At 35.6% G+C, this 24917-nt stretch overlaps 2 protein-coding genes across 2 annotated transcripts; both read right to left on the bottom strand.

Moving 5' to 3' along the window:
- Nucleotides 1-18175: 18175 nt before the first annotated feature.
- Nucleotides 18176-18840, bottom strand: LOC146959031 (uncharacterized). The gene has a single exon (XM_085740576.1). It carries the CDS (start codon nt 18701-18703, stop codon nt 18287-18289), a length of 417 nt encoding a protein of 138 aa, XP_085596702.1. The 5' UTR covers nt 18704-18840; the 3' UTR covers nt 18176-18286.
- A 550-nt stretch (nt 18841-19390) lies between these two features.
- Nucleotides 19391-22901, bottom strand: LOC146959030 (LEAF RUST 10 DISEASE-RESISTANCE LOCUS RECEPTOR-LIKE PROTEIN KINASE-like 1.1). Its single transcript, XM_085740559.1, has 4 exons — nt 21536-22901; nt 21403-21443; nt 20954-21211; nt 19391-20592 (listed from the first exon to the last, which is right to left on the bottom strand). The coding sequence occupies exons 1-4, from the start codon at nt 22291-22293 to the stop codon at nt 19628-19630; spliced, it is 2022 nt and encodes a 673-aa protein (XP_085596685.1). The 5' UTR covers nt 22294-22901; the 3' UTR covers nt 19391-19627.
- Between the last annotated feature and the right edge of the window lie 2016 nt (nt 22902-24917).

The raw sequence follows: 24917 nt of genomic DNA, 5'->3' as shown, positions 1-24917 counted from the left end.
AAAGATTTTAATTTCTAATGCATCGAATATACAAATTTTAATAAAATTTTATTATCTAACATCTTTAAAAAAATGTCTTTAGAATATTTTTTAATATTTTTTAAATAAATAATATGGAAATTGGTGAATGGAAGAGACACGTGGTAGAGGGGTTTGCAATGTGTTTCTGGGATGGCAATGATGGAGACAACGATGCGTTTGTCTGTCTTTTTGCGATGCACCTTTGCACAACGCATTCCTTTTTCTTCCTTTTCTTTGCCACCCAAATCAAACTACTTCAACATTAAATATTGAATAATCTCGTTTGATAAAAAAAAAAAAAAAAAAAAAAAGGCTAACATATGTCAATAAAAATAAATGCTAACATATGTGAAAAATTATAACATATATGCTTAAAACACTGTTTAATCAAACAAATGTGATAACTTTTACGTAGAATGTTGTGTATTTATTTTTTTTACATTGTTTTATTTGTTTTCTTAAGATAAAATTTTCTTTTATAAATTTATTAAATACCTTCGGATCTTTTGCTAACATGAATATTTTTATTTAACTTTAATAGAGGTTGTTATTTTTTTATCAAATAATTTAGTGACTAGAAATTCATCTTTTAAAGTGAATAATTATGGTTTTCTTTAATAGAATGATGTGATGTTTTTACCAACTGAATTAAACTCACATAACATAGAGATTGTTATTTTACTAACACTCTCAATAAATACAAATCATTCGGCCTAAATCACATATTTAGATGGTAAAAATGATTTTTTTAAATTATTTGTTATACTTTTTTAGGTTAATCTTTTATGAAAGAAAATTAATTTATCTTCTCATTGTAACATTTATTATTAGCTACAGAAAAATATACAATAATTAACAAACATTTTCGTAAAAAATGATTTCTATAATTAAATCCTTTATTATAAAAGCTACACTTGCCAAGCTGGCATGTTAGCCCTAATCCATCCTCATTTTCCCTCCCTAATACGTAATTAATGTTAATCAACTCAGTCAACCACTCCATAATACTATGGTCATTCACATTTAAAACTTTCAAATCTCACTTACCACCAATCAATTAATTAGTGTGCTACTGTTGTTTAATGTCCATGCATGTTGTTTTGGTTTTTACAGAACCAAAACCATACAAGTGTTATCTTCTTTTAAGACTATATCCTATATGTTAATTGACATGTTAGTTTTGTTTAGCGAGGATGGATCCATGCCACTGTTCGTAAATACCTGGTGCCAACGATTCAAAAAATGGTTGAAGAAGGAGGAACATATAAGCTAGAGAATGGCATGGTAGGATTTAACGAGGGGAATTACAAACTCTTGCCACACAAGTACAAACTTAGCATGATGGGAAATGCGAGATTTACTAAGGTGAATGCAAGCAATGTGCCTCAGAACGTGTTTGAATTCATGTCCTTCGAAGACATTTTGATCTCTCAGGAAGAGGACGTGGTTGCTGGTATGAAATCCTACCTTTTAGTTATACAAATTTGTTTTTAGCTGTTTATGTAAATTATAATGCAAAATTTTTTGTTGTAGATGTCCTTGGTCATGTAGTCGAGAAAGATAGTGTAAGAGAAACCGAGAAGAATGGAAGAAAAATTAAAGCAAAGTCATTGATGTTAACATCGGCGAAAAAGTTTTCATACCCAGGTTATCTCTTTCACCATCTGATGTTAAAATTCCTTTCAAATTTCAAAGAAGACAATTTCCAATATCTGTTTCATTTGTCATGACAATCAACAAAGAGTCAAGGGCAATCACTTAAAAATGTTGGAATTTATTTGCCGAATCCTGTGTTCTCGCATGGTCAGTTGTACGTTGCAATTTCCAGAATCACTTTAAAACAAGGTTTGAAAATACTAACCGTTGATGGAGATGGAGAGAACACTAATACGACCTCAAATGTTATTTATCACGAAGTCTTTCATAATGTATCTTGATGGTTAATGTTCAAACCTTTTTGTTATGTATGCTACCATTTCATTTTGTTGCTATTGTTGTCTTAGAAGTGAACATATTTTTAAATTGTTATAAAACTTCTATTAACTATATATGTTTACATTATTGCGATTGATTTGATTAACTTCTACGTGGTATGATCCGTGCAGTAGCACAGGTCAAGAGTCTAGTTTTAAAAACAATAAACTCATGCCAAAAATGAAGAACAAGTTCCTTTAAAAAAAATAAGACCAAGAAGCACGTGGTCGCATGAGTGAGTATATAATTTGCTCCAATTATGCTCTGTATGGTAGCTCTAGACAGGCTATTCATTAAACAACTACTACTACTGATTTAGCACATAGGCATCCAATGCTCCCTAGTACTTATTTTTTATGAATAACAATTAACAATAACTATGTATACCCCTCACAATATAATTTAACAAAATAACACACAAATTAAGAAGAAAAATAATTTATGAACATCCGTATCTATTTTACACCATAGGAGCGAAAGGAATAGAGAGGATGATGTGATAGTGTTATATGTTAGTGATGTGATGAGAAGAGAAGAGAAGAGAGAAATAGAAAGATAATGAAATGTTAAATGAATGTATGAAAATTAAAGATTTACAAATATTATTGTGGAATTTAAAAAAACACTTTCAAAGAAATAAGATGAAAATAGTCGATAAAAAGGATTTAACTTTTTTTTTTTTTTTGTGAAGGGTGAACATCACAAATTTTTTTAAGCCAACATCACAATTTGTTAGTGATTTTAATTAATTTTGCAAAATAATATGGATCTTGCTAACATGTGTCTTAAATGTATATGTTAAAGATTCTACAAATAAAAAATATTTATCGTTAAAGATTAATTTTTAACCTTTTTAAACATCAATTGACACAATTTTTACGACAAATTTTTTGCATTAAGTTCCTTAACATGTTAGGGCACATGTTAGCAAAGACAAAGTAGCCACACCACATGCACCTCCCAAATTTGAAAAACTAACATGATCACGCTGCTTGTCACTGCAACTTGACTAGCTGAGACCCTGAGACACTGAACTATACGACATGAAGGGTCTTATGCATATATCATACAGTAGCTGGTTTTAATTCGCATCAGTATGATATGTATTGAATAATTTTTCACATATTTATTGATTTTTTTTTTACAAGTTACTATATAAGATCACAACTCTAATTAATAACAGGGGTCACCAGCTGAGGAGTGAGGATATATTTGTTTGTCTTAGTCTCGGTGTGCTCTTTCTTATCTAATCTATATGTGCAGTCCTATGGTTGGTGGTGGGGCGTATAATATATATATTTATGTGGTTGCTACGATACAAATTAATGAATCATACAACCAGTTGAAGATGACAAAGACAATGAAATTACAAGCATTTAATATGCATTTCTGAGCATATAGAAATATATATATATATATATATATATTCACAAAATTCGGATAATTTGAGATCCATGCATCGTTAGTTCTATGCAACTTTTGAAAGTGACTTTAGATTTTTGGAACAACAACTAGCCAAGTTGACAAACTGACCGAGTCATCTGTTTGTGTTGTGTGTGACCCTGTTAATTTGAATTAAGCAATTAAATTTACCAGATTGAGGTTACCATTGGCCATGAAAAAGTCTTTACGTTCTGCACATGAACTATGATTTTCAAGGGAGGTTTTTATTTGGTTTTTTTTTAGTCAGCTGATAAACTTTTAAATGAAAAAAAATCATGTACTAAGGGTAAAGTTAAAAAATAAAAATAGAAGAGTTTTTCGATGTTAACCCACCGTAACTAGGGTCTTTGATACCTATAGATGCTCTAAAGTATCTTCACTACCTCTATTCTTTGACTTGTTATAGAACTAATCATCAAGTCGGCAGCAAGACATCTGTATTCAATGCTACTAATTGGTAATAAAAAATTATTTTTGTGAATGTGCTTTTTTTAAGAAATCAATAAGACTAATTTTAATTAAATTCCATAACAAATGTAAAAATCGCTTTTAATAGAGAATGCAAAATTACTGATAGACGATTCAGAGGTGAACTTCTCTAGAATGTCACACTAATTAAATCACAATTGAACAAAAAATCAGTGGTGAAGTCACAAGTGAGAAAAGAGAGGATGTATGCACCAATAATTTACTACTAAGATCTTGTACAAGATGGGGAAATGACACATTCTCCGAATTGTATACTTGACAAACTTTCACCAACCTGAGATATCATATCATATCACTAAGGATTCCGATGCCAAGTAGTAGGTGTTTTGGATCAATCGTTTGAAAGGATGGGCCCTGACTCAGAGACGAGTTTGATCCATGGACAGGGGACAAACAACCAAATGCATGCCAACTTGATTTGATCCTACCAATTTACTACCATATCTGATTAACAAGGTGAATTAGTGACATGTTCAACTAAAACGTTAGAGGATTGCTTTTTAGGCTTCTAGTAGTTGCTCACATGTATTCAGACACCTCAAATTACTTTAATATTTTCAACGACGATTAATTACAGTTGAATTTGAGCATCAAATTTATTTGTTAACCTATACTTGAATTCAACTCACTTTAGCAACAAAAAAAAATTGCAAAATAAATTTGCGTCATTGCAAAACCAAACATATTTTTTTTCTCTTTTCTAGTGACATTTCTTCTACTAGAAATTGAATGGTCTAGTCTAGCTTTTACTGTTCCATTGTATATTTATTTCTGCTAGGGCCGGCCTAAGGGCTAAGGAATCTAAGCAAGGGTTTTAGGCCTCAAAACTTTAGGTGGAAAAAAACGCCTCTAAAAAATTAATTTGGTTATAAGTATATTATATGACAGATAAATTATAGACATTTTCATAGTTCAACAAATTACCAAAAAGACCTTAATCACTCTTGGTCATGAATTTAAATTTTGGTTTCCACAAGATTAATTTTATATAAATATTCTATTTAAAAAAAAATTAAAGGCCACATTAATTTTTTTTCTTTAGGCCTCTTAATCTGTTAGGCCGACCCTGATTTATGTTAAACTTCCTCTTCATATATCATGATATCACACTCCAAGTCCAAGGGACAAACTGTTTTATTTCACAGTTTATGAGCAGCTATAAATGGCTGCATCGTTTTTCATGGTAAGTATTGTTGCGGATTCCGTTGAGAAAACTCACACCAATAACAACTTGATGTGTGGAGCAAGGGATAATTAAGCAACCAAAAATCAAAGTGTATGGAACAATTAACACAAGCCAAAAGTAGAAAACAACAGCGAGAAAAAGGAAGAGAGAACACAAAGAATCTGTTTACCCAGTTCAGTCCAAATTGACCTAGTCTGGGGGAGAGAGCAGCCCTCCGTTCCACTATATGATGAGTAACGTTACAAAAGAGATTTCAATGGGTTACAAGAATAAGTCTCCCGCCTAATTCTACCCAAATCCCAGCCTCTTCCCGTAACCAAGAGACTCAATCCTAATAGTGTTTCCCAAGGTGAATCAACCTTCAAACCCTAGTTTGTTGCCAAGAGACAAACTCTATACAAACCCTAGTTTGATTTCTAAACCCTTGTTTCAGCCCCCTCTATCTCTCAGGTTTACACTGATACAATGTCTATATTTATAGTAAAATTAACTCCCATAAAATTGTACCAAATCTGGCCCAAAAATACGTTTCTGAAAAATAACAGCACGCAAAATCGGGCCCCGATTTTTACCATTCGGGCGCCGATTTTTTACGAACCAAACTGCTCCCAAAGACAGCCAAAATCGGGCCCCGATTTTTGCCATTCGGGCCCCGATTTGTACTTTCAGCAAACATCAATTTTTGGCCTCCAAACTCCAATTTTGAGTCACTTTCACAACAATCTCCACCTTGACTCTAAATTAGTGATGATGCCCATTTAACATCAACACCTTGCTGCTCTTTCCCTTGCTTCCCACTACGCCAAGTAGCTCCACAAGTTTACACCTTAACCTCTTCAACCATAGGAATGCCTTCCGCCCCTTTGAAGATCCTTGTGTCCAAACTACTCAAGGAATTTCAGGTAGTTCCACAAGTACACACCTTAACCTCTTCAGCCATCGGAATGTCTTCCGCCTTCTCGAAGATCCTTGTATCCAAACTACACTAGGAATTTTAGGTAGTTCTACAAGACTACACCATATCTCTTCAATACGAGACATCTCCCGCTTCCTTGAAGATCACCTTGCATCCAATCACCCTTGGACTTTTAGGGTAATTCCACAAGTCGTGCTATACATTCTTCAACCTCCGGAATGCCTTCCGTCTTCATGAAGAAATTCCTTGCTCACCACTAGAGCATAGCACCCAAGGTCCTCCATAGTCGTACCATTCCCGGTGTGTTCAACTCCACCTAAAGCTGAGCTTCCAACCTCTCAACTAGCAAATGAGTACATCCCACTATGTCTTCAACCTTGAACCTCCACCTCAACAAGTAGATCATGAGTATTCTTACCACCGCCTCTCCAGGCTGATGTTGAGTGTTTAACGTCTCTCCAGACGACCACCGCTCTACCAGGCATCACCCCCAAGGTGAGAAACATCACCTTCATCCTCTAAACAGCACACCATCAAAGCACCTGCATCCTCATAACCCTCAGAGACAATTTGTACGGAATTACCAATCTCTGGACAATCCTTCTTGAAGTGACCCATCTTGTTACACTTAAAGCATTTAAACTTTGTCTTGTTACTACTCTTTCCCCGGTTACCTCTACCTCCACCATTCCCTCTTGAAACACTTAGGCCTTCCCCGTTTTCATCAACTCTCAAGTCCTTCGACTTAGTCAACTCCTTGGTTCTCAAAGCCGCTTGAACTTCTTCCAAGGTAACAGTGCCTTCTTTTCCATAGAGCATGGTATCTTTAAACGATTCAAAAGATCTAGGTAGAGCACACAACAAGAGTATAACTTTATCTTCATCCTCAAGATTCACCTCAATATTCTTCAAGTCATCAAGGATTTTGTTGAACTCCGTAAGTTGCTCCATGATGGCCTTTGACTCCACCATCTTGAATGAGTAGAGTTGTTGCTTTAGGAATTGCCGATGAGCCAAAGACTTTGTCATATACAAAGATTCCAACTTTGCCCACATCGATGCCGCGGTTGGTTCCTTTGCTACTTCTCTCAAAACTTTATCTCCGAGGCACAAGACAATGGCACTCCTGGCCTTGTCCACCATCTCGGTCTTCTCCGCTCGTGACATGGTGACCAGTAACGAACCTTCACCCTTCAAAGCTTTCTCACACTTCTGCTGTATTAACACCGCTTCCATCTTTACCTTCCATAACCCAAAATCGTTATCTCCGGTAAACTTCTCAATATCCCACTTCGAACCCATGGTACTAGATTATCCTTTGACCTTTGCCCCACGGTGGGCGCCAATTGTTGCGGATTCCGTTGAGAAAACTCACACCAATAACAACTTGATGTGTGGAGCAAGGGATAATTAAGCAACCAAAAATCAAAGTGTATGGAACAATTAACACAAGCCAAAAGTAGAAAACAATAGCGAGAAAAAAGGAAGAGAGAACACAAAGAATCTGTTTACCCAGTTCAGTCCAAATTGACCTAGTCTGGGGGAGAGAGCAGCCCTCCGTTCCACTATATGATGAGTAACGTTACAAAAGAGATTTCAATGGGTTACAAGAATAAGTCTCCCGCCTAATTCTACCCAAATCCCAGCCTCTTCCCGTAACCAAGAGACTCAATCCTAATAGTGTTTCCCAAGGTGAATCAACCTTCAAACCCTAGTTTGTTGCCAAGAGACAAACTATATACAAACCCTAGTTTGATTTCTAAACCCTTGTTTCAGCCCCCTCTATCTCTCAGGTTTACACTGATACAATGTCTATATTTATAGTAAAATTAACTCCCATAAAATTGTACCAAATCTGGCCCAAAAATACGTTTCTGAAAAATAACAGCACGCAAAATCGGGCCCCGATTTTTACCATTCGGGCGCCGATTTTTTACAAACCAAACTGCTCCCAAAGACAGCCAAAATCGGGCCCCGATTTTTGCCATTCGGGCCCCGATTTGTACTTTCAGCAAACATCAATTTTTGGCCTCCAAACTCCAATTTTGAGTCACTTTCACAACAAGTATCATTCAACTTTTGCGTACTTGATGTTGATATTTGGAAGTTTGAATGGAATTTTCTACTGACTTGTTCTTTGGCATAAGTGTGGATAGAATGCCTATTATAATAACAGCTTTACGGGTGTGTTTGGTTGGGCTAGAAACATGAAGGAAAGATTGAAGGTGGAAAGAAGGAACGGATTCCAACATCCTTCCTCAGTTTGGAACAGCCTAAGAAAGAGAAGTGGATGGATTGTTTGCATGGGACCCACGCCAAAAATGTTTCCGCACACCATAGGACAGAAAGTGGGCTGATTGTTACTTTTTGAGTGAAAAGACCATAATACCTACTATCATTTATTTTATTATTATAAAATAATACTTATAAAAGGGTATAAATGTCATTTACAAAATATAGTTTATTTTTTCCTTCCACTTTCTATTCACTTTCACTATAATCAAACAACCTAACAAATCATCTCACTTTCCATTCACTTTCCTCATACTTTCTTTCCTTTAACAATCTTTCCTCTTACAATCTTTCCTCTCACTTTCTTTAGTGATCCAAACACACCCTACATGTTTTTCTCCATGTGTTTATGTTGTTGAACCATTATAATTTCACATTTTGAAGCGACTCGTTCAAGAATTCAAGACTAAGTCTAAGCTAACAAAAACTGAGGTCTAAGATGCAGGAATTTATATTTTATTTTAATATGCACGAGTATTATCATGTCTCTTCAATTCAACAACTTCATCAGTGTCAAGTAAAGGCAGTAGGCCATATGTTGGAATGACAAGTGCATTTTCTTTCACGGCTGCTGGGATTGTCATTTTCAGTGATTATTCAAGACAACTGATAATTTAACGGCCAAGCCATAACGACGGACTAATGTTGGGTCCAGAAGGATTAACTGAGATTAAAATGAAGGCTTAATAACAGTTTTAGCCCCTTAAGTTTCAAGAAGTTGTGATTTTAGAAAAAACTACAAAATCACCCCCTAAGTTTTGCCCATGTGGCAGTTTTGGCTCCCTAGACCAATTTTGACTCAGTCAACGCACACGTGGACGCCATGTGTATTTTTTTTAAATTAAAAAAATAAAAATAAATAAATATTAACAAAATAAATAAATTATTTTTTAAATATTTTAAAAATAAAAAATAATTTTTTAATTAAAAAAGATATGTAAAAAAAATTAAAAAAAATTATTTTTTTAATTACAAAAATAAAAAAATATTTTTTAAATAATTAAAAAATACACGTGGCGTCCACGTGTGCGTTCAAAATTGGCCTAGGGGGCCAAAACTGCCTCAGGGGCAAAACTTAGGAGGCGGTTTTGTAGTTTTTTTTCTTAGGGGGTGAACATTGCTATTAAGCTAGAATGAATTGATCAAAAATATAATTTGGTTAATTTTTTTTATTATCATTTACTCATCTTTGAAGTCTAGATTTCTATGGTTGGAAATTATGTAGACTATACTATCATTATCAACGTGTTATATAGCTTTCTTTAGGGGTGGACAGCGGACGGTTTCGGCAGGTTTTCGGGGCCAAAACCTCATTCCGCCGTAAACCGCGGGTGACATTACAGTCACCGTTTTCGTCCGTTCCAGATTCGGTTCCCCGTAATTTCGGTTTTTTCGGTGTGAATGGTCGGGTGGGCGGTTTCCGCCGGTTTAAGTGTATACAAAATAATCAATAAATTCAGAAAATTCAAATAAAAATTTGGATGTAAAGTTTTGTTTTCACAGCAAAGTCTAGTGATCTAGAACTGGATCTGGAACTCATAACATCATCATCAACAACAAAGGAGGTTTATGTGGGAATGGGAATAAAGGAAGAAATAGAAGAAGAAAGAGTTGAGATCGGTGGAGCTGAGTGAAGAAAAGTTCTCAATCGACTTCATAGTTAAAATCGGAGATGAACTGGAGAAGATTTGAGTGAAAGGAGGAAGATGAACTGGAAAGGAGTGGAACGGCGGCACAAATGACAAGTAGGGTTTCAGTAGAAAAAAATTAAGTATTTATATGGAGGCTGTTTGGGCTGAGCTGAGTTGAAAAACATATTGGGCTTAACTGCGGTTCGGGTTTGGTTTAAAACGGTGCTATACACACCCCCCGTAACCGTCCCTTACTACCCAGCACAAACCGAATTCCCCAACCCGCCAACCCGGTTTGACCCGCCCGTTCACCTTTATTTTCTTGCGGTTCGGCCGGTTTCGGGGTGGGTCGGACCATCTTGTCCAGCCCTAGCTTTCTTGCTAAATCAAACCATGTTGCCAGTGTTATTTTTCAAATGAAAAATCCATTTAAGCATTATAGTCGAGCAACAATTTTATATCAACATGCAACAGTTTGACATTTTAGGCGTCTATATGTTTGTTGTAAAATAGAAATCCCGGTTAAAAAAATTTGAAATACACAAACATTGAACAACGATCTTTGATAACGAACCAATTGTGTCTGCATCTTCGATTGCATAGCGGCAGTTCTTTTCTATTATTTCAAGCTTAGAGTTCACGGATGTTTGATAACAAATGTACACTTAACAGTAACGTAACTATGAGGTACAAAACTAGGATCTTGTTTAGTATTTGTATATGTGCCTACTTACTACATATTTTGATTTGATCAAATTGAAAGTGATAGATATTCAATTGCAAGAAAATAGTTGATTGAAAACTTATATTGGTCTGACCAATTTTTTGCAATCCAATTTAATATTTGACAAAAAATATATTAAATTAGTCATTGACATTTTCAAATTACGGATAAATTAGTCCATTTGTTACAATTAGCTGAGATTAGTATAAAAATAACAATGATTCATTTAATTTGGATATTACTATGTAAAAAACTAAATTGGACCTAGATAAAAATGTGAGGGACGAAATTGAGTTTTTACTCGAAGTATAAATGATAAACAAGACCAAATAAAGTATAGTAGTATTTTTTTTTTATTTGAAAGGAAATAAAGTGTGGTTGATCAAGAACAATTTTCTAATTCCCGTATCATTTTAAAACTTAATTAGTTAAATTTTTAGGTAGTACTTTTTCAGTGTAACAAGGGACCAAAGCCATGGTTTGTTCATGCTTTAAGAAAGTATTCTTCACCACCAAGTACCACCAACTCATAACGTGTCACAGACCACCTCGCTTTATCTAATTCCAATTTCACTTTTCATTTCTATTTCTACCTTAAAAGAAGTGTAAGAAACGACCAAGAACGGTTTCTCCCAAACACAAAATATTTTTCAATATAACTCAACTATTATGGAACACAATAGAAAAGAGAAAATGAATTCTTATTGATAGAAACTGAGAGTACAGAAGCTATATATACATGTATTGAGACTGCATGATAAGCTAATGTACATCTATCTTAGAGAATAACTAGCTACTACATATTACTTGGGATGCAAGTTACATAAAGCTACTATGTAGGATCTTCTATATACTCTTCATTGTGCAATAAAGCTACTATGTAGGATCTTCTATATACTCTTCATTGTGCAATAGCCCCCCACAAGATGGAGACTGGTAAATGTTTATCAGACCCATCTTGGACAAAAGAATATTGAAAGGTTTGGGAAGCAAAGCCTTAGTAAAAAAATCAGCTAGTTGATATTGAGAAGAGACTGGGAGCAGCTTGAGAATGCCTGCTTGTAACTTCTCCCTGACAATATGGCAATCAATTTCCAAATGTTTCGTACGTTCATGGAAAACAGGGTTTGCAGCTATATGTAGTGCACTCTGATTGTCACAGTAGAGGACAGGTGGTTTAGGGCATGAAATGTGAAGGTCATGAAGCAGGTACAGAATCCATTGGAGTTCACATGTGGCAGATGCCAAAGCCCTATACTCTGCTTCTGAAGAGGATCTAGAAACAGTAAGTTGTTTCTTTGTCCTCCATGAAATGAGAGAATTGCCCAAGAAAAAACACTGACCAGAAATGGATCTTCTGGTGTCAAAACATCCTGCCCAATCTGCATCAGAGAAGCCTTGCAAACTGATAGAGGAGCTTCTGGGAAAGAACAAACCTCTTCCTGGACAACCTTTAAGGTATCTAAGAACCCTTAAAGCAGCTGTATGGTGTGTTTGTGTAGGATGAGATAAAAACTGATTGAGCTGTTGTGTAATGAATGTGATATCAGGCCTAGTGGTATTGAGATAAAGCAATCTGCCTACTAGTCTTCTATAAGAAGGAATGTCATCATATGAAGGACTAGAATCAAGATGAAGCTTGATAGAGGAATCAGAGGGAGTGGAAACAGGTTTGGAGTCTATAGTGCCTGAATCTTCAAGCAAGTCAAGGCAGTATTTCTTCTAACAAAGTGAAATGCCAAGCTTTGAATGTGCAACCTCAATACCAAGAAAATATTTGAGTTGGCCTAAGTCTTTGATCTTGAATGAATCATCCAGAACATTCTTGATGTGAGAAAACTCATCAAGAGAATCACCAGCTAATATAATATCATCCACATACACTAATAAAACAGTGAATGAGGAAGATGTCTTCTTGACAAAAAGTGAATGGTCAGAAGAAGCTTGAATGTAGTGATGTTGAGCAAGCACAAATGTCAGTTTTTCATACCATTTCCTACTAGCCTGTTTCAAACCATAAAGAGACTTTCTGAGTTTACAAACTTGATTAGGCTTATTAGGTTTCACACCAAGAGGGATGATCATGTACACATGCTCTTGCAAATCACCATGAAGGAAGGCATTGTTAACATCAAGTTGATGCAAATGCCAGTTGTGTATTGAAGAGAGAGCAATGACAAGTCTGATTGTAGTGAGTTTAGCAACATGAGAGTAAGTATCAAAGTAATCAAGGCCCTCAATATGATTGTAACCTTTGGCAACCAATCTAGCCTTATATCTTTCAATGGACCCATCAGCATGATGTTTGACTTTATAAATCCATCTGCATCCAATAGGTTTAATGTTGGGTGGCAAAGCAACAAGTTGCCATGTACCAGTTTTCTCAAGAGCTTGCAGTTCAACTTGCATGGCTTGTTTCCAACAGTCATGCTTGCTTGCCTCAGCATATGATTTGGGCTCAGTGATAGTGTGAAGAGACATAACAAAAGAAGAGTAGTTGTTAGATAAATTGTGATGTGAAATGTAATGATTAATAGGATAAGGAGAAGTATGAATATTGTCACAAACATAGTCTTGTAAGTAAGAAGGAATATTGGTTTGTCTGGTGGAATGTCTGGGAACAGGTGGAATGATAGGTATAGGTGGGGAAGCAGGAGGGTTAGGAGAAGGTGAAGATGAGATAATGTCATCAATGATGGCAGGTGAATGAAGGGTTGGAGATTGATTGGGAGTGACAGACTCAGGTGTAAAAGAAAAATAGTCTCAATCAGAAGATGTAGAAAGAGATGAATGTGGGTAAGGAAGGAAAGTTTCATGAAATGTGACATGTCTGGAGACAAATATCTCTCTGGACTGAAGATCATAGAGGGTAAAACCCTTAAAACCTGATTTATAACCTAAGAAGACAGATTTTCGAGCTCTAGGTTGCAATTTAGTTCTGTGAGAGTGAAGAGTGGATGCATAACACAAACATCCAAAAACTTTGAATAAAGTATGATCGGGAAGCTTATTATGCAAGACAAAATAAGGTGAATGATTATTAAGAACAGGAGTAGGGACTCTGTTGATGAGAAAAACAGCATGAAGAATAGCATAAGACCAAAATGAAGGTGGGAGTTTGGATTGAAAAAGTAAAGCTCTTCCTATATTGAGGATATGTTGATGTTTCCTTTCTACCCTACCATTTTGTTGAGGAGTTTCAACACAAGATTTTTGATGAATTATACCATGAGAAGCATAAAATGTGGAAAGCATAAACTCAGGTCCATTATCAGTTCTAATGAATTTAGGGGTAATGTGAAATTGGGTTTAGATCATAGTAATGAAATGAATAACATGTTGGGAAACTTCAGCTTTAGATTTGAGTAATATCACCCAAAGGAATCTACTATGATCATCTACAATAGTAAGAAAGTATCTATGACCATGAACTGAAGCAATGGATAATGGACCCCAAATATCAAGATGAAGTAATTCAAAATTGGTAGAAGCATGAGAAATACTTGAACTGAAAGGTAAATGTCTATGCTTAGCAAAATGGCACAAATCACAGGCATCTTTATTATTGATATTATTGATAATATTGGGATACAAAAGGGACATAGAATGAAGTCTCTAATTAGACAAGTGACCAAGTCTAAAATGCCAGAGAGCATTTAAAGGTATACTAGTACTTGAATTACAAGAAAAAGCTGAAACAACATTACAAGTTTTATTTGAAACATGACTAAGAGCAGAATTTGAAGAGCATGAAGAAGGATTGTATTTGTATAAGCCACTCTGTTGCTTAGCCAAACCAATCATCTTCAAAGACATTTTGTCCTGTATGATGCAATGAGCAGAAGTGAAAAGTAAAGAATATGACAAAGATTCACACAATTTAGCAACAGAAATGAGGTTATGAGTAAAATTTGGAGAATATAAAACATGACTAAGGTAGAAAGAAGAAGTGAAAGAAACAGTACCATCATACTGAACAAGAACACAAGTTTTATTTGGTAATGAGACATAAACAGGTGATATCTTATAGAAAGAACTGAAAAAGGATAGATTGCATGAAATATTTTCATTAGCCCCTGAGTCAAGTAACCAAAATGAAGGTTTAGAGTTTATACCTGAAGAGGAAGACTCAGGTACAGAAATAGAGGTAGAGATTAAAGGAGTAGCTGCAATGTGATTAGAAGAGGCTTGAGGTGGTGGAGATGCTGGGACAACCAAGTTTACTTGTTGTAACAAGGATGCAAGTTAAACCAATTGCTCTTGAGTGAAACTAGTAGAAGAACCAGAACCCATAGAGGAGGAATTTCCAGCATCAACATCCTCATTAGTAGCAGCATTAACTCTAGGTTGAGTTTTATTAGGGAAACCATGCTTTAAGTAACAGAAATCCACAGTATGATTAGTTCTGTTACAAAAAGTGCAGAATCTCGAAGGCTTAGATTGGGAGGGATTCTTTCTACGATTGGGAAATTTCCTAGCCTCAAAAGCATTGATTTGCACAGAAGAGTCATCAGACACACTCAAAGAAGAAAGAGAAGCATTGTTACTTTCCTCTTGAACAACTGATAGAAATCTGGCAAGTGTACCAAAAACTATCGAAGTAGTAAAAATATCGATCCACAAGGACTGTGTTAATTTCAATTCCAGCAAGCTCGTTATACGTTAGGATGTTTAAAGTTCGTAATTGGTTGCCCTAGGCAGTAAAGTTTGGGTTTAATCAGATTTGATTAAAGTAGAAAGAGTTCGAAAGAAAATTATATTGAGATGAATGATTAAGCCGGTGAATCCACTATTGCTCTATATGAAAGGTCTACCTCTCTCTACTCTCAATTACTACTCAGTTTTTACGATAAATTAACTAAGTGACTTTGATCAATCTCTCGCATCAAAGCCCTTTCCTAAGTTATAACCCTATTAATCTCTTAACGTGATTGAATAACCGCGGAAGCAATTTTGGAACGTTAATTCATGTATCATAACCCTCAATTTCCTATCTCTAGGCTCCTAGTGTTGAGTTAAACAAAATTACTATTTCAGGATTAAAAGCTAGGGCTAGTAGTCATTCAATGCCTAAGATCAATTCATGTGATTGCAAGAAGCTAGGGCTAGTAGTCATACAAAACAATAATCATGAAAAGCAATAAACACAAGTAATTCTGAATAAAAACTGAATAGCATTGATTATAGAGAGAGTTCAACTACAAAATCATATATTACAAAAGTTTCATCATGGCTTAACCAAACTAAAGGTTTAGCTACTCATAGCTAAACAATCATAAGAAATAACAAGAGAAAACATACATAAATCTAACCAACGAGGTGTTGGTATGAGATTCAGGGCTCGTTCCTTGGTCTCCTGTCGTCCTTAGTGCTCGAAATCGCAATAATAATATGTACCAAAACCCTTGCAAGCAGCTGGCTATTTATAGAAAGAAATTAGGGTTTCAGAAAAAGCCCATCATCGTGCCACGTTACGGGCTGGTCGTGGTACGATGCTTCATTAATCCTACGTATCAACCATCGTGGCACGTTGCATGTTGCTTCGTGCCACGAAAATTCCAGTGCTGAATCCTTTGTCCCACGCTTCCTTCAACGTGCCACGAACGTGATAAACGTGGCACGATGGTTGAGTTTTAGGCAATTTTCCTTGGTTTCTTGAAGTTTCTTCTCTTGAGCTCTTGTTCCTGTTTTGGCTTGATTTCACCATGAATTCATTGCAGTTGACTCTCTAAATGCTATAATAAAGACCTAAATATGACTTAAAAACTAATGTTGATGCACTGTCATCAACAACCAGAGAATACACTTTGTTCAATGAAGGAAGAGGATCAAGAAGTAACACTTGTGTTCTGACAACTACAAATTGGTCATTGAGACCTGTGAGAAACTGGATGATTTGATCTTCATTTCTATGAGTTTTAGCAACTCTTGAAGCTGCACAACGACATGTGTGAACACATGAACAATTAGGAATAGGTCTATGAGAAGCCAATTCTTCTCAAAAGGCCTTCATCTCAGTGAAGTAGTCTAAAACAAACTTAGATCCTTGCTTAAGATTGTTGATAGTAGAACGAAGATTGGCAATGCGAATGCGATCAACCTTGGAAAACCTTTCTTGCAAATCACGCCAAACATCAAGTGCAGTATCATAGAAGATAATAGTTTGTGCAATTGAATCAGAAACTGAATGAATGAGCCAAGATTGCACCAAATGATTGCATCGTTCCCAAGCAGCGCGATTGAGATCATCCTCATCTGGAATTGGAATGGATCCATCAATGAACCCTAATTTGTTCTTCGTTCCTAATGCACGCTTAACCGTGCGATTCCAAGCAATGTAATTGGAACCAGTAAGCTTAGGAGTGATAGAAAGCGAAGTAGGACCTTCACTAGGATGTACAAAGAAAACTGATTCAGTATCAGGTGAATTGTTGCGAGGTGCCATGGAAATGGTGAAAAAAATGGCGAAGAAATGAAGAAAAGCAAGAATTCAGAACAATAGAAAGATTGAAATCACAGTAAGAAACTTGTGAATCAATAGAAGAACGAACGAAAAGAGAAGTTAGATTGAACAAGAATTCAATCAAACCGAAAAACATAGCATGCAAAACGATGAAGATCAACGTGCATAGAACGGAATCTAGCACCATGAATCAAGCGAAGAACACGATCATGAAGTTGATCGGAGAAGAAATCACAGCGGAGAAAAACGGTTAGAGGCCGCTGAGGATCGTAACAACCTTTCCCCATGGGAGAAGGCGCATGATACCATATTATGGAACACAATAGAAAAGAGAAAATGAATTCTTATTGATAGAAACTGAGAGTATAGAAGCTATGTATACATGTATTGAGACTGCATGATAAGCTAATGTACATCTATCTTAGAGAATAACTAGCTACTACATATTACTTGGGATGCAAGTTACATAAAGCTACTATGTAGGATCTTCTATATACTCTTCATTGTGCAATATCAACCAAAACATTCAAATTTATTAATAATCTTTTAATGTATACCTAGCTTATGCTTTGTTTCCGGTATTTAAAATAGAATAAACATTTAACTTAATTTTAAATAACGATTTTATTATTTATTTTTTTCACATCATTTATATTCTTTGATTCAATTTGCATGAGTTTTTAATATTTAAATCTATAATTTTATTTCGATATGAACTGCTAATTTTCAAATATATGATCATTTGCTCATGTTTTTATATGAGTTTTACATTTGATACTTAAAAAATTCATATGCAAACAAATCAAAATGACAAAAATATGTGAAAAATCTTTATTCGAAATTAAATTAAGGGGTATTTTAAGATAAAATAATTATACTCTGTTTTTATTTATACTTTGTTTGATTCTATAACATTCTTCTCATTTTTTTGTCCAAATTGTAATAGTTTCTACTAAACCAAAACAATACACATTGAGTTGAGGAAGAGGAATTGCCTTACAAAAAACCAGATTGATATGATAACTACTTAACCATATTGAAAGACGAAATAGAAAGCAAAAGCTTCATCATCGTCATCATATATTAAATGGAACAAAATATCAAGAAGATACATAGTGATCCTTTAAATTAAATAGAAGATAAGTGTTCATGTTTCAGTAATAGTAAGCAGCATAGGGCGCCAAGCTTTCCTTTTCAGCAAAGACCTACAACGAAAACCGGTCCAAACCGGGTTATTTAAACCGGTATCATCAGACCGAAAAAGACCCATGTTTCCCAACATCGGAGAACTAGCATGTCCTTCTTCATCTTCCTCTCTCGACGGCGATGACACAAACAGATCCTTCAATGAGCTTCTCCGCATCGAATCTTTCTCCTTCTTCTCCAACACCGACACGTGTCCCTGCCTTCGTTGCGGTCGTGTCAGGCTTAGCCCAAGCAAAGTCCGCAGTGTTGTTTTGGGCCTTGGAAGCTGAATCAGCGGGCTTGTTCTTGGGCTCAACGTTGGGCTCTTTTCGACACCGCATTGTGTCGCGAAGAGCTTGAATCTCTGCAACTTCGCCATCCCCAGACTCTGTTATGCTCTCACCCTGTAAACTCTATTATAATAGATTTATAGGAGTGTGTGTTGTGTTGTGTTGTGATGAAATGAGGTGATTTTGAAATTTGAATGTTGAAGTGTGAGAGTGATTATGATTGTAAGGGGACAAAGGTAGTTGATTACTTCTAAGAAGCATGGGATCTATTTTGGGAATGCCTCCAACATCTTCATTACTTTTTCTTTTCTTTAATTTAATGGAAGACTCTTTATGACCGATGACCATAGAATGGAATTACAACTAGGACACGTCCCTTTTTCCTTGTCTCCTTTTAAAAGCATGAAATGAAAGAGATTGGTAAACTTGGTGGGTTCATTCATGTGTTACTATCAATTACTAGTACAATTTATTTACAATCGTTAGTATTGTATTTATAAATTGACCGATAGAGGAGTGCTACAAACACTAACTTTAACACACTGTGAAGTTCATTTTAGTCCCACCATTTTAGAAATAGATCCTATTGATGAATGGAGAATTAAGTAATTATCATAAGAATATATTTTGTTTTACGTAACTTGCACATAAGGAAATGATTCTTGAATGTCAAAATTCTTATGTCAAATACATGTTCAATGAATTTTGTATGTAATTTTTAAATATGTATAAGTTGTAGAAGATAAAAAGTAAATCGAAGATAGAGATGGATTAAGTGTCACAAATTTGTTGTCTGTATTTTGATTTTGATTTTCAAATAACAATGTTGTTGCACAAATTTCATGAACCCTTGGGAGTTGGGGGTTATTTGCTCACCTTTTTTTAGTCTTTTTAAGCATGTGTAATACTCATTACTTTAACCCACTGCTACATTGTAAAGAAAAAAACTCAGTAAATATTCTTAAATTTACCAAAACATAAAGAATACTAGTGACTGCGATTAGAAAAATCGATTAACCACTGGCATTGGGCGTAATAGATTCACTTTCCCATTTCTCGGCCAATGACTTTGGTGAAGTTGATACTTCTTGCTTCCTATCAATAGAAGTTCCAACTATCGGTGAATGTACTTCTTCATACCATGAGGAGCCTGCACTGTCATGCACTTTCTCTAAATGATCAAACTCAAAATTCCCACCATCAATTTTCTTGAGTTCTTGCAGAACTTCATCCATGGAAGGTCTTAATTCCATGTCCCCTAGAACACATTGAAAAGCCAATTCTGCCACTGAAGTTACCATCCTTTTAACTTCACTATCCGAGTCAAAACCAAGTGATGGGTCAACCAATTCCCCAACTGCACCTTTTCTTATCTTCTTTGCTGCTAGATTTGCCAAGTTAACTTCCTCTCTTTCTCTGGCAGAATCGATTACTGTCATAGATGATATTAGCTCGATGAGCACAACGCCAAAGCTATACACATCACTCTTCTCCGATAGCTTGTAGAGTTGGAAATATTCAGGGTCAAGGTAACCCGGACTTCCTTGTGGAGCTGTGGAAACATGGCTTACATCATTAGGGAACAACCTCGATAGTCCAAAATCTGCTAACTTAACAGAAAAATTAATGTCAAGTAGAATGTTGGTGGTTTTGACATCACGGTGAATGATGTCGGAAGCATGTAGATAAGCCAATGCAGAAGCGGTTTCTATTGCGATTTGCATTCGAATAGGCCATGTAAGCAAACTGGCTCTAGCTAAATCACCATGGAGATGGCTAGCAACAGTTCCATTTGGAATGTATTCATATACAAGCAGTAGCTCGCGGCTGTGAGGTGAAGTGCAGCCATAGAGGGACACTAGATTCCTATGACGCAAGCGAGCGAGTACTTCGATTTCATTTACAAACTGCTCCACTCTCCTGTAATTTTGCTCAAATAAGTGTTTCACAGCAACCTCCCTTCCATCTTTGAGCTTCCCTGATTTTTAAATATCAATGCTGAAGTGATTCAGTAAGATTGAACTGTGCATTCTATTATATAGGCCTTGTTTGGATAAGCTTAATTAAGCGCTTATCATATATGCACTTATTAATATATTATGTATAAGTTATTTCTATAATAAAAGATAAAGTAAAGTCAGACTAATTTTATATAAGCTATGAGCCATTTTCGTAAGTTAACCTAGAGAACTTATGAAAATAGATGAAAACAAGTTATAAACATGTCATAAGCTATTTTTCATAAGCTCTCTCAAACAATCTCACATGTTCTTATGCATTAGATAAGTTCAAATAAATCAATCATAGTATCTCTAGAAATAGAATAAATGAGTACTGACCGTAGTAAACAGTACCAAAACCTCCAACTCCTAGCTTTCTGGTGCGGTCAAAATTGTTTGTTGCTTGTTGAAGTTCTTCATAAGAGAAGACAGGTACACCAAAGAAGAGCTTGGTTGACTCCATTTCACGATTCAAATAAGGATCAACATAAGTGTTGTTGCTTGGTTGGGATTGGATGTGTGCAGGGCCATATTTTCGTTTGTAGCACCTTAGCGTGAGGAACAATCCTACTATGATCCATGGTCCAACACCGACTCCTTTAACAGTAGATTGTAATGACTTTTAGTATGACAATTGACAAGAACATGCATTTTTATGTTTTGGTTCAACTTCAAAACTAATAAATGAAACAATTGAAAAACAGTTAAAATATATGCACAGATGCGCACAATCAGTTATGTTTGGAAGCGCAATCTAGTTATGTTGAACATTAAAGTATGTACATCACCTAAAACCAATCCTAGCTTCCGAATTGAAATTCTACCTTTCCTGCATAATAATTCAAATAGGAAGTAGTTAGCAAAATTCTAATGATGCATGTTATGTCATAAATGTTTCTGTAAGTTTTGTTAATGCATTACCTTGCAGGGCAATAGAGTTTCTCGTTGCTGTGAAGATGACAATGACGTTTTTTATCACGGTCATGGCACTGATGGCAGAAATCTGAAGATTTGAACTCAAATTTAATTTCATCGGTTAAAAATCGAAATGGGTTACCAGAAAGTGTAAAACCTAATTTAATGACAGGAAGATGAAACGACAAACAAGACGCGAAAGAGTGGTTGGACTCATCATCAGATATTATTGAATCACCGAAGTAAAAATCATAGTGAGGACATGTACTATTTTTGAAGAAATTATTTGGAGGGTTGGTGACTAAATTTTGGGTACGGTTGCATTTGAAAGTTGTTATGTAGTGTTTCATAAAAAAAGTTCCAAAAGGAGAGGAAGGAGGGAGAGTAATATCATAGCTAAAGGCCTCACAGGCATTTTTCTGCAAAAGCTTGGTAAAATTCGGGTCAACGATGGAAATAGGGTTGCCCTTGTGCCAGTTATTATCAATGTTTATAACTTGGAAGAGTTTTCCTCCTTTGGTAAACTGGACGTGCTTCATAGCGGTTTTGTTGAGACCATCACAGCCTTGAATTGCCAATGCACCACAGTATGGTAATTCAACTGTGGTAAAAGGGTATTTAATCCACCCAAGATTTCCACAATCAAATGATTCTGGACAATCATCACTGTGTCCATTTCCTTTAATAGTCAAGACAAGTAGCAGTAGCACAGTCAAATGAGAGAACAAAAGGAACCTATAATGTAAAACATAAACTAAAGCCATTCTATTGTGTTAAACAATTTGTTCCACACTTGTTAATTTTGATTGCATAAATATAAATATATCCTTTGAAGCCAATTGACACGTTGGTTGACTTGGAAAATGAGAACTATGCAAGTCTTGCGAATTTGTGGCTATCACCGGCCACAATGACTTGCGGTTAAAATTGACCACCATTTATTTCATTTGAAATTGAAATCCACTTCTTGCTAAATTCTCCGCTAATAATTCTCTAGAAGTGTAAAACACGTGATCTTCTTCACGTTTGAATTTTCCAAAGACCACTTTCTCAACCTAAAAAAAATATGGTATTTCCTTCAAAATAAAAGCACTTGTCTACGGTCGTTTTTTTGTCTGCACACCGTTTATTTAAGCTTTTTGTATATTGTCAATTGAACATTACTGTTAGAGGAGAAACGTGTTTGACTTTAGTTTTTTTTCTTCTTATTTAGAGTGTTTGACTTTAGTTATAAGTTATAACTACTTCTAAAACTATATAATTGTGGAAAACTTTTCTTGTCAAAAAAAAAAAAATTGTGGAAAACTTTTTACAACTTATCAAAGTTAAATTCTTTTTTTTGACAAAATCAAAGTTAAATTCTTAAAAATAAGATTGAACTATTATACAAATAAATAAAAAATAAAGTAATAGAAAATAAAAACATCAATAAAAAATTAGATTAAACGAAAAGAATATTGAATTTTCCACTTATTCTTTTAAGCGTTAATTCTTAGTCATTAGTCTATTTGACAAAAATAATAAGAACATATAAAAAAATAGAAATAGAAATTGATAAAAGGACTTAAATTGTGTCTAGAATTAGAGTAATCCAATTAATCAAGTGAATGAGTTCAAGTGGTTAATGAGCTCCGCCGAAGGATGAATAATTCGAGAAAATCCAAATTTGATTTTTTGGAGGAACAATTCTTAATCAGATTAGTACAACCCTCTTCACATAGGAACCAACGGGTAAAAAAAAAGGAAGTAATTTTAATCATACAATTAAAGTGTGTAGGAGAAAATCAGAAGTGTATAGAGACATTTTTTTATAGAGGAAGAGCTGTATAGAGACATAGATCTCAAAGCTGACAGAACAAATGGAATAAACTGAAAAAACCGCCAATTAACCGACAGGTACTAGCAACTCCGCAGTTAAGAAAGAACTTCAAAAGAATCAAAACTATATGCTAGCATTTTGCATCTTTCTAAAGTTAATTCCAATAGTTTTGGATCAAAACCCTAAATGGCTAGATGCAATGCATGATCATCAGCAGCACCACTGAACACATAACTAACCTTTGCCTCTTCTTCATCTCTGGCGACTACTCTGCTTTGCAGTTACCAACAGCAAAATGGCTGCATTTTTTGCGAGTCACAAATGTTGGACGATACTCAGGTAAGTCATTCTTGCGACTCTATCGACTGGAGCATATTACTCTGTATCCTTATGAGGTCTAGTCTTCAAATAATTTATCATTATGTGATACTTTCACCTTGTTTTAACTTTCAGGTTGAACTTTTTCTCCTTGTTTGTTACTTGGTAATAATTCAACTAAAAAGTGAAGTGATTGCCATACTGTAGATTGTAAAATCGTTGTAAGATGAACTCTAAAGTATAATACTATACGATTAGACTGAATTTCTAATTTCTTTATCTGTATGATTTCCCAAGGTATCCCCGGCGCAGGAAGTGTTTTTTTTTACTATTCACTCATTAGAGATGGAATCATCCATGATGACCACGTGCTTAAAGGTCAACTGTGTCACACTATGTTGGTAATTCTAATTTCTTTATAATCCAATTTGGGGAGGAGTGGGGGGTGGAAGGAAGCTTAATTGGGTGACATGGAGCTTGGTTTGCAAACCAAAAAAGGAGGGGGGGTTGGGGGTGAGGGATGTTAGGGCGGTGAATTTGAGTTTGTTGGCGAAATGAAGATGAAGGTTACTAAATGATGATAATTCCCTTTGGATGGATATTTTGGTTGAAAATATGGTAGCTCAGCTAGAGGTTTATTGGTGGAAGAGGGGTATGTTTGGCCGGGGAATGTGTCTAGATGGTGGAGGGAGTTGGTTAGGTTAAATGGCTCAAATTGGTTTAACTCGGAAATCACTAGAAGGGTGGGGAATGGTGCAAACACGAGCTTTTGGGAGGTGCATTGGAGGGGGGAACTAGCATTCCGGGTTAAATACCCGCGTCTCTTCTCTTTATCAAATCAAAAGGAGGCGAAGGTGGGAGATTTGAGGGATGGCTCCACGTCGGTAGGAGGTTGGTGTTTTTCTTGGCGACGTCCTCTGTTTGTTTGGGAGAATGATATGTTATCGGCGTTGATGGAAGAGTTGGATGGGTTTACGGGTCATCAAGATTAGGATGTTTGGAGGTGGAGGTTGGAAGATGACGGAAGGTTCACGGTAAATCTATGTACAAAAAGTTGGAGGGTTTGATGCTTGAGGAGGGTTCTATTTCGAGGGAGTGCAGCCGGGTCTTCTCTCGGATTTGGAGGAGTGCGGCTCCGTCCAAAGTGGCGGCGTTCTCGTGGAAACTTCTTCGTAATAGGATTCCATCCAAAGCGAATCTAGCTCATAGGCAAGTGCTCCCTCCGGAGGCCACTCTTTTATGCGTGATGTG

The sequence above is a fragment of the Medicago sativa genome, chromosome 1 (genome assembly GCF_051527215.1).
Source record: "Medicago sativa cultivar Bolivia chromosome 1, Bolivia_mono, whole genome shotgun sequence".
Lineage (NCBI taxonomy): Eukaryota > Viridiplantae > Streptophyta > Magnoliopsida > Fabales > Fabaceae > Medicago > Medicago sativa.
Note: the sequence above shows the minus strand (reverse complement) of the source record. Positions and strands in the feature narration are given on the sequence as shown.

What these genes read in the sequence shown, in the direction of transcription:
- LOC146959031 (XM_085740576.1), bottom strand. Translation starts at nt 18,703, where the DNA reads ATGGCGAAGTTGCAGAGATTCAAGCTCTTCGCGACACAATGCGGTGTC.
- LOC146959030 (XM_085740559.1), bottom strand. Translation starts at nt 22,293, where the DNA reads ATGGCTTTAGTTTATGTTTTACATTATAGGTTCCTTTTGTTCTCTCAT. An exon ending in AAACTCTATTGCCCTGCAAG is followed by an intron (nt 21,444 to 21,535) that starts GTAATGCATTAA and finishes ATTATTATGCAG; the next exon opens with GAAAGGTAGAATTTCAATTC. An exon ending in TTTTGGTACTGTTTACTACG is followed by an intron (nt 20,593 to 20,953) that starts GTCAGTACTCAT and finishes TTTAAAAATCAG; the next exon opens with GGAAGCTCAAAGATGGAAGG.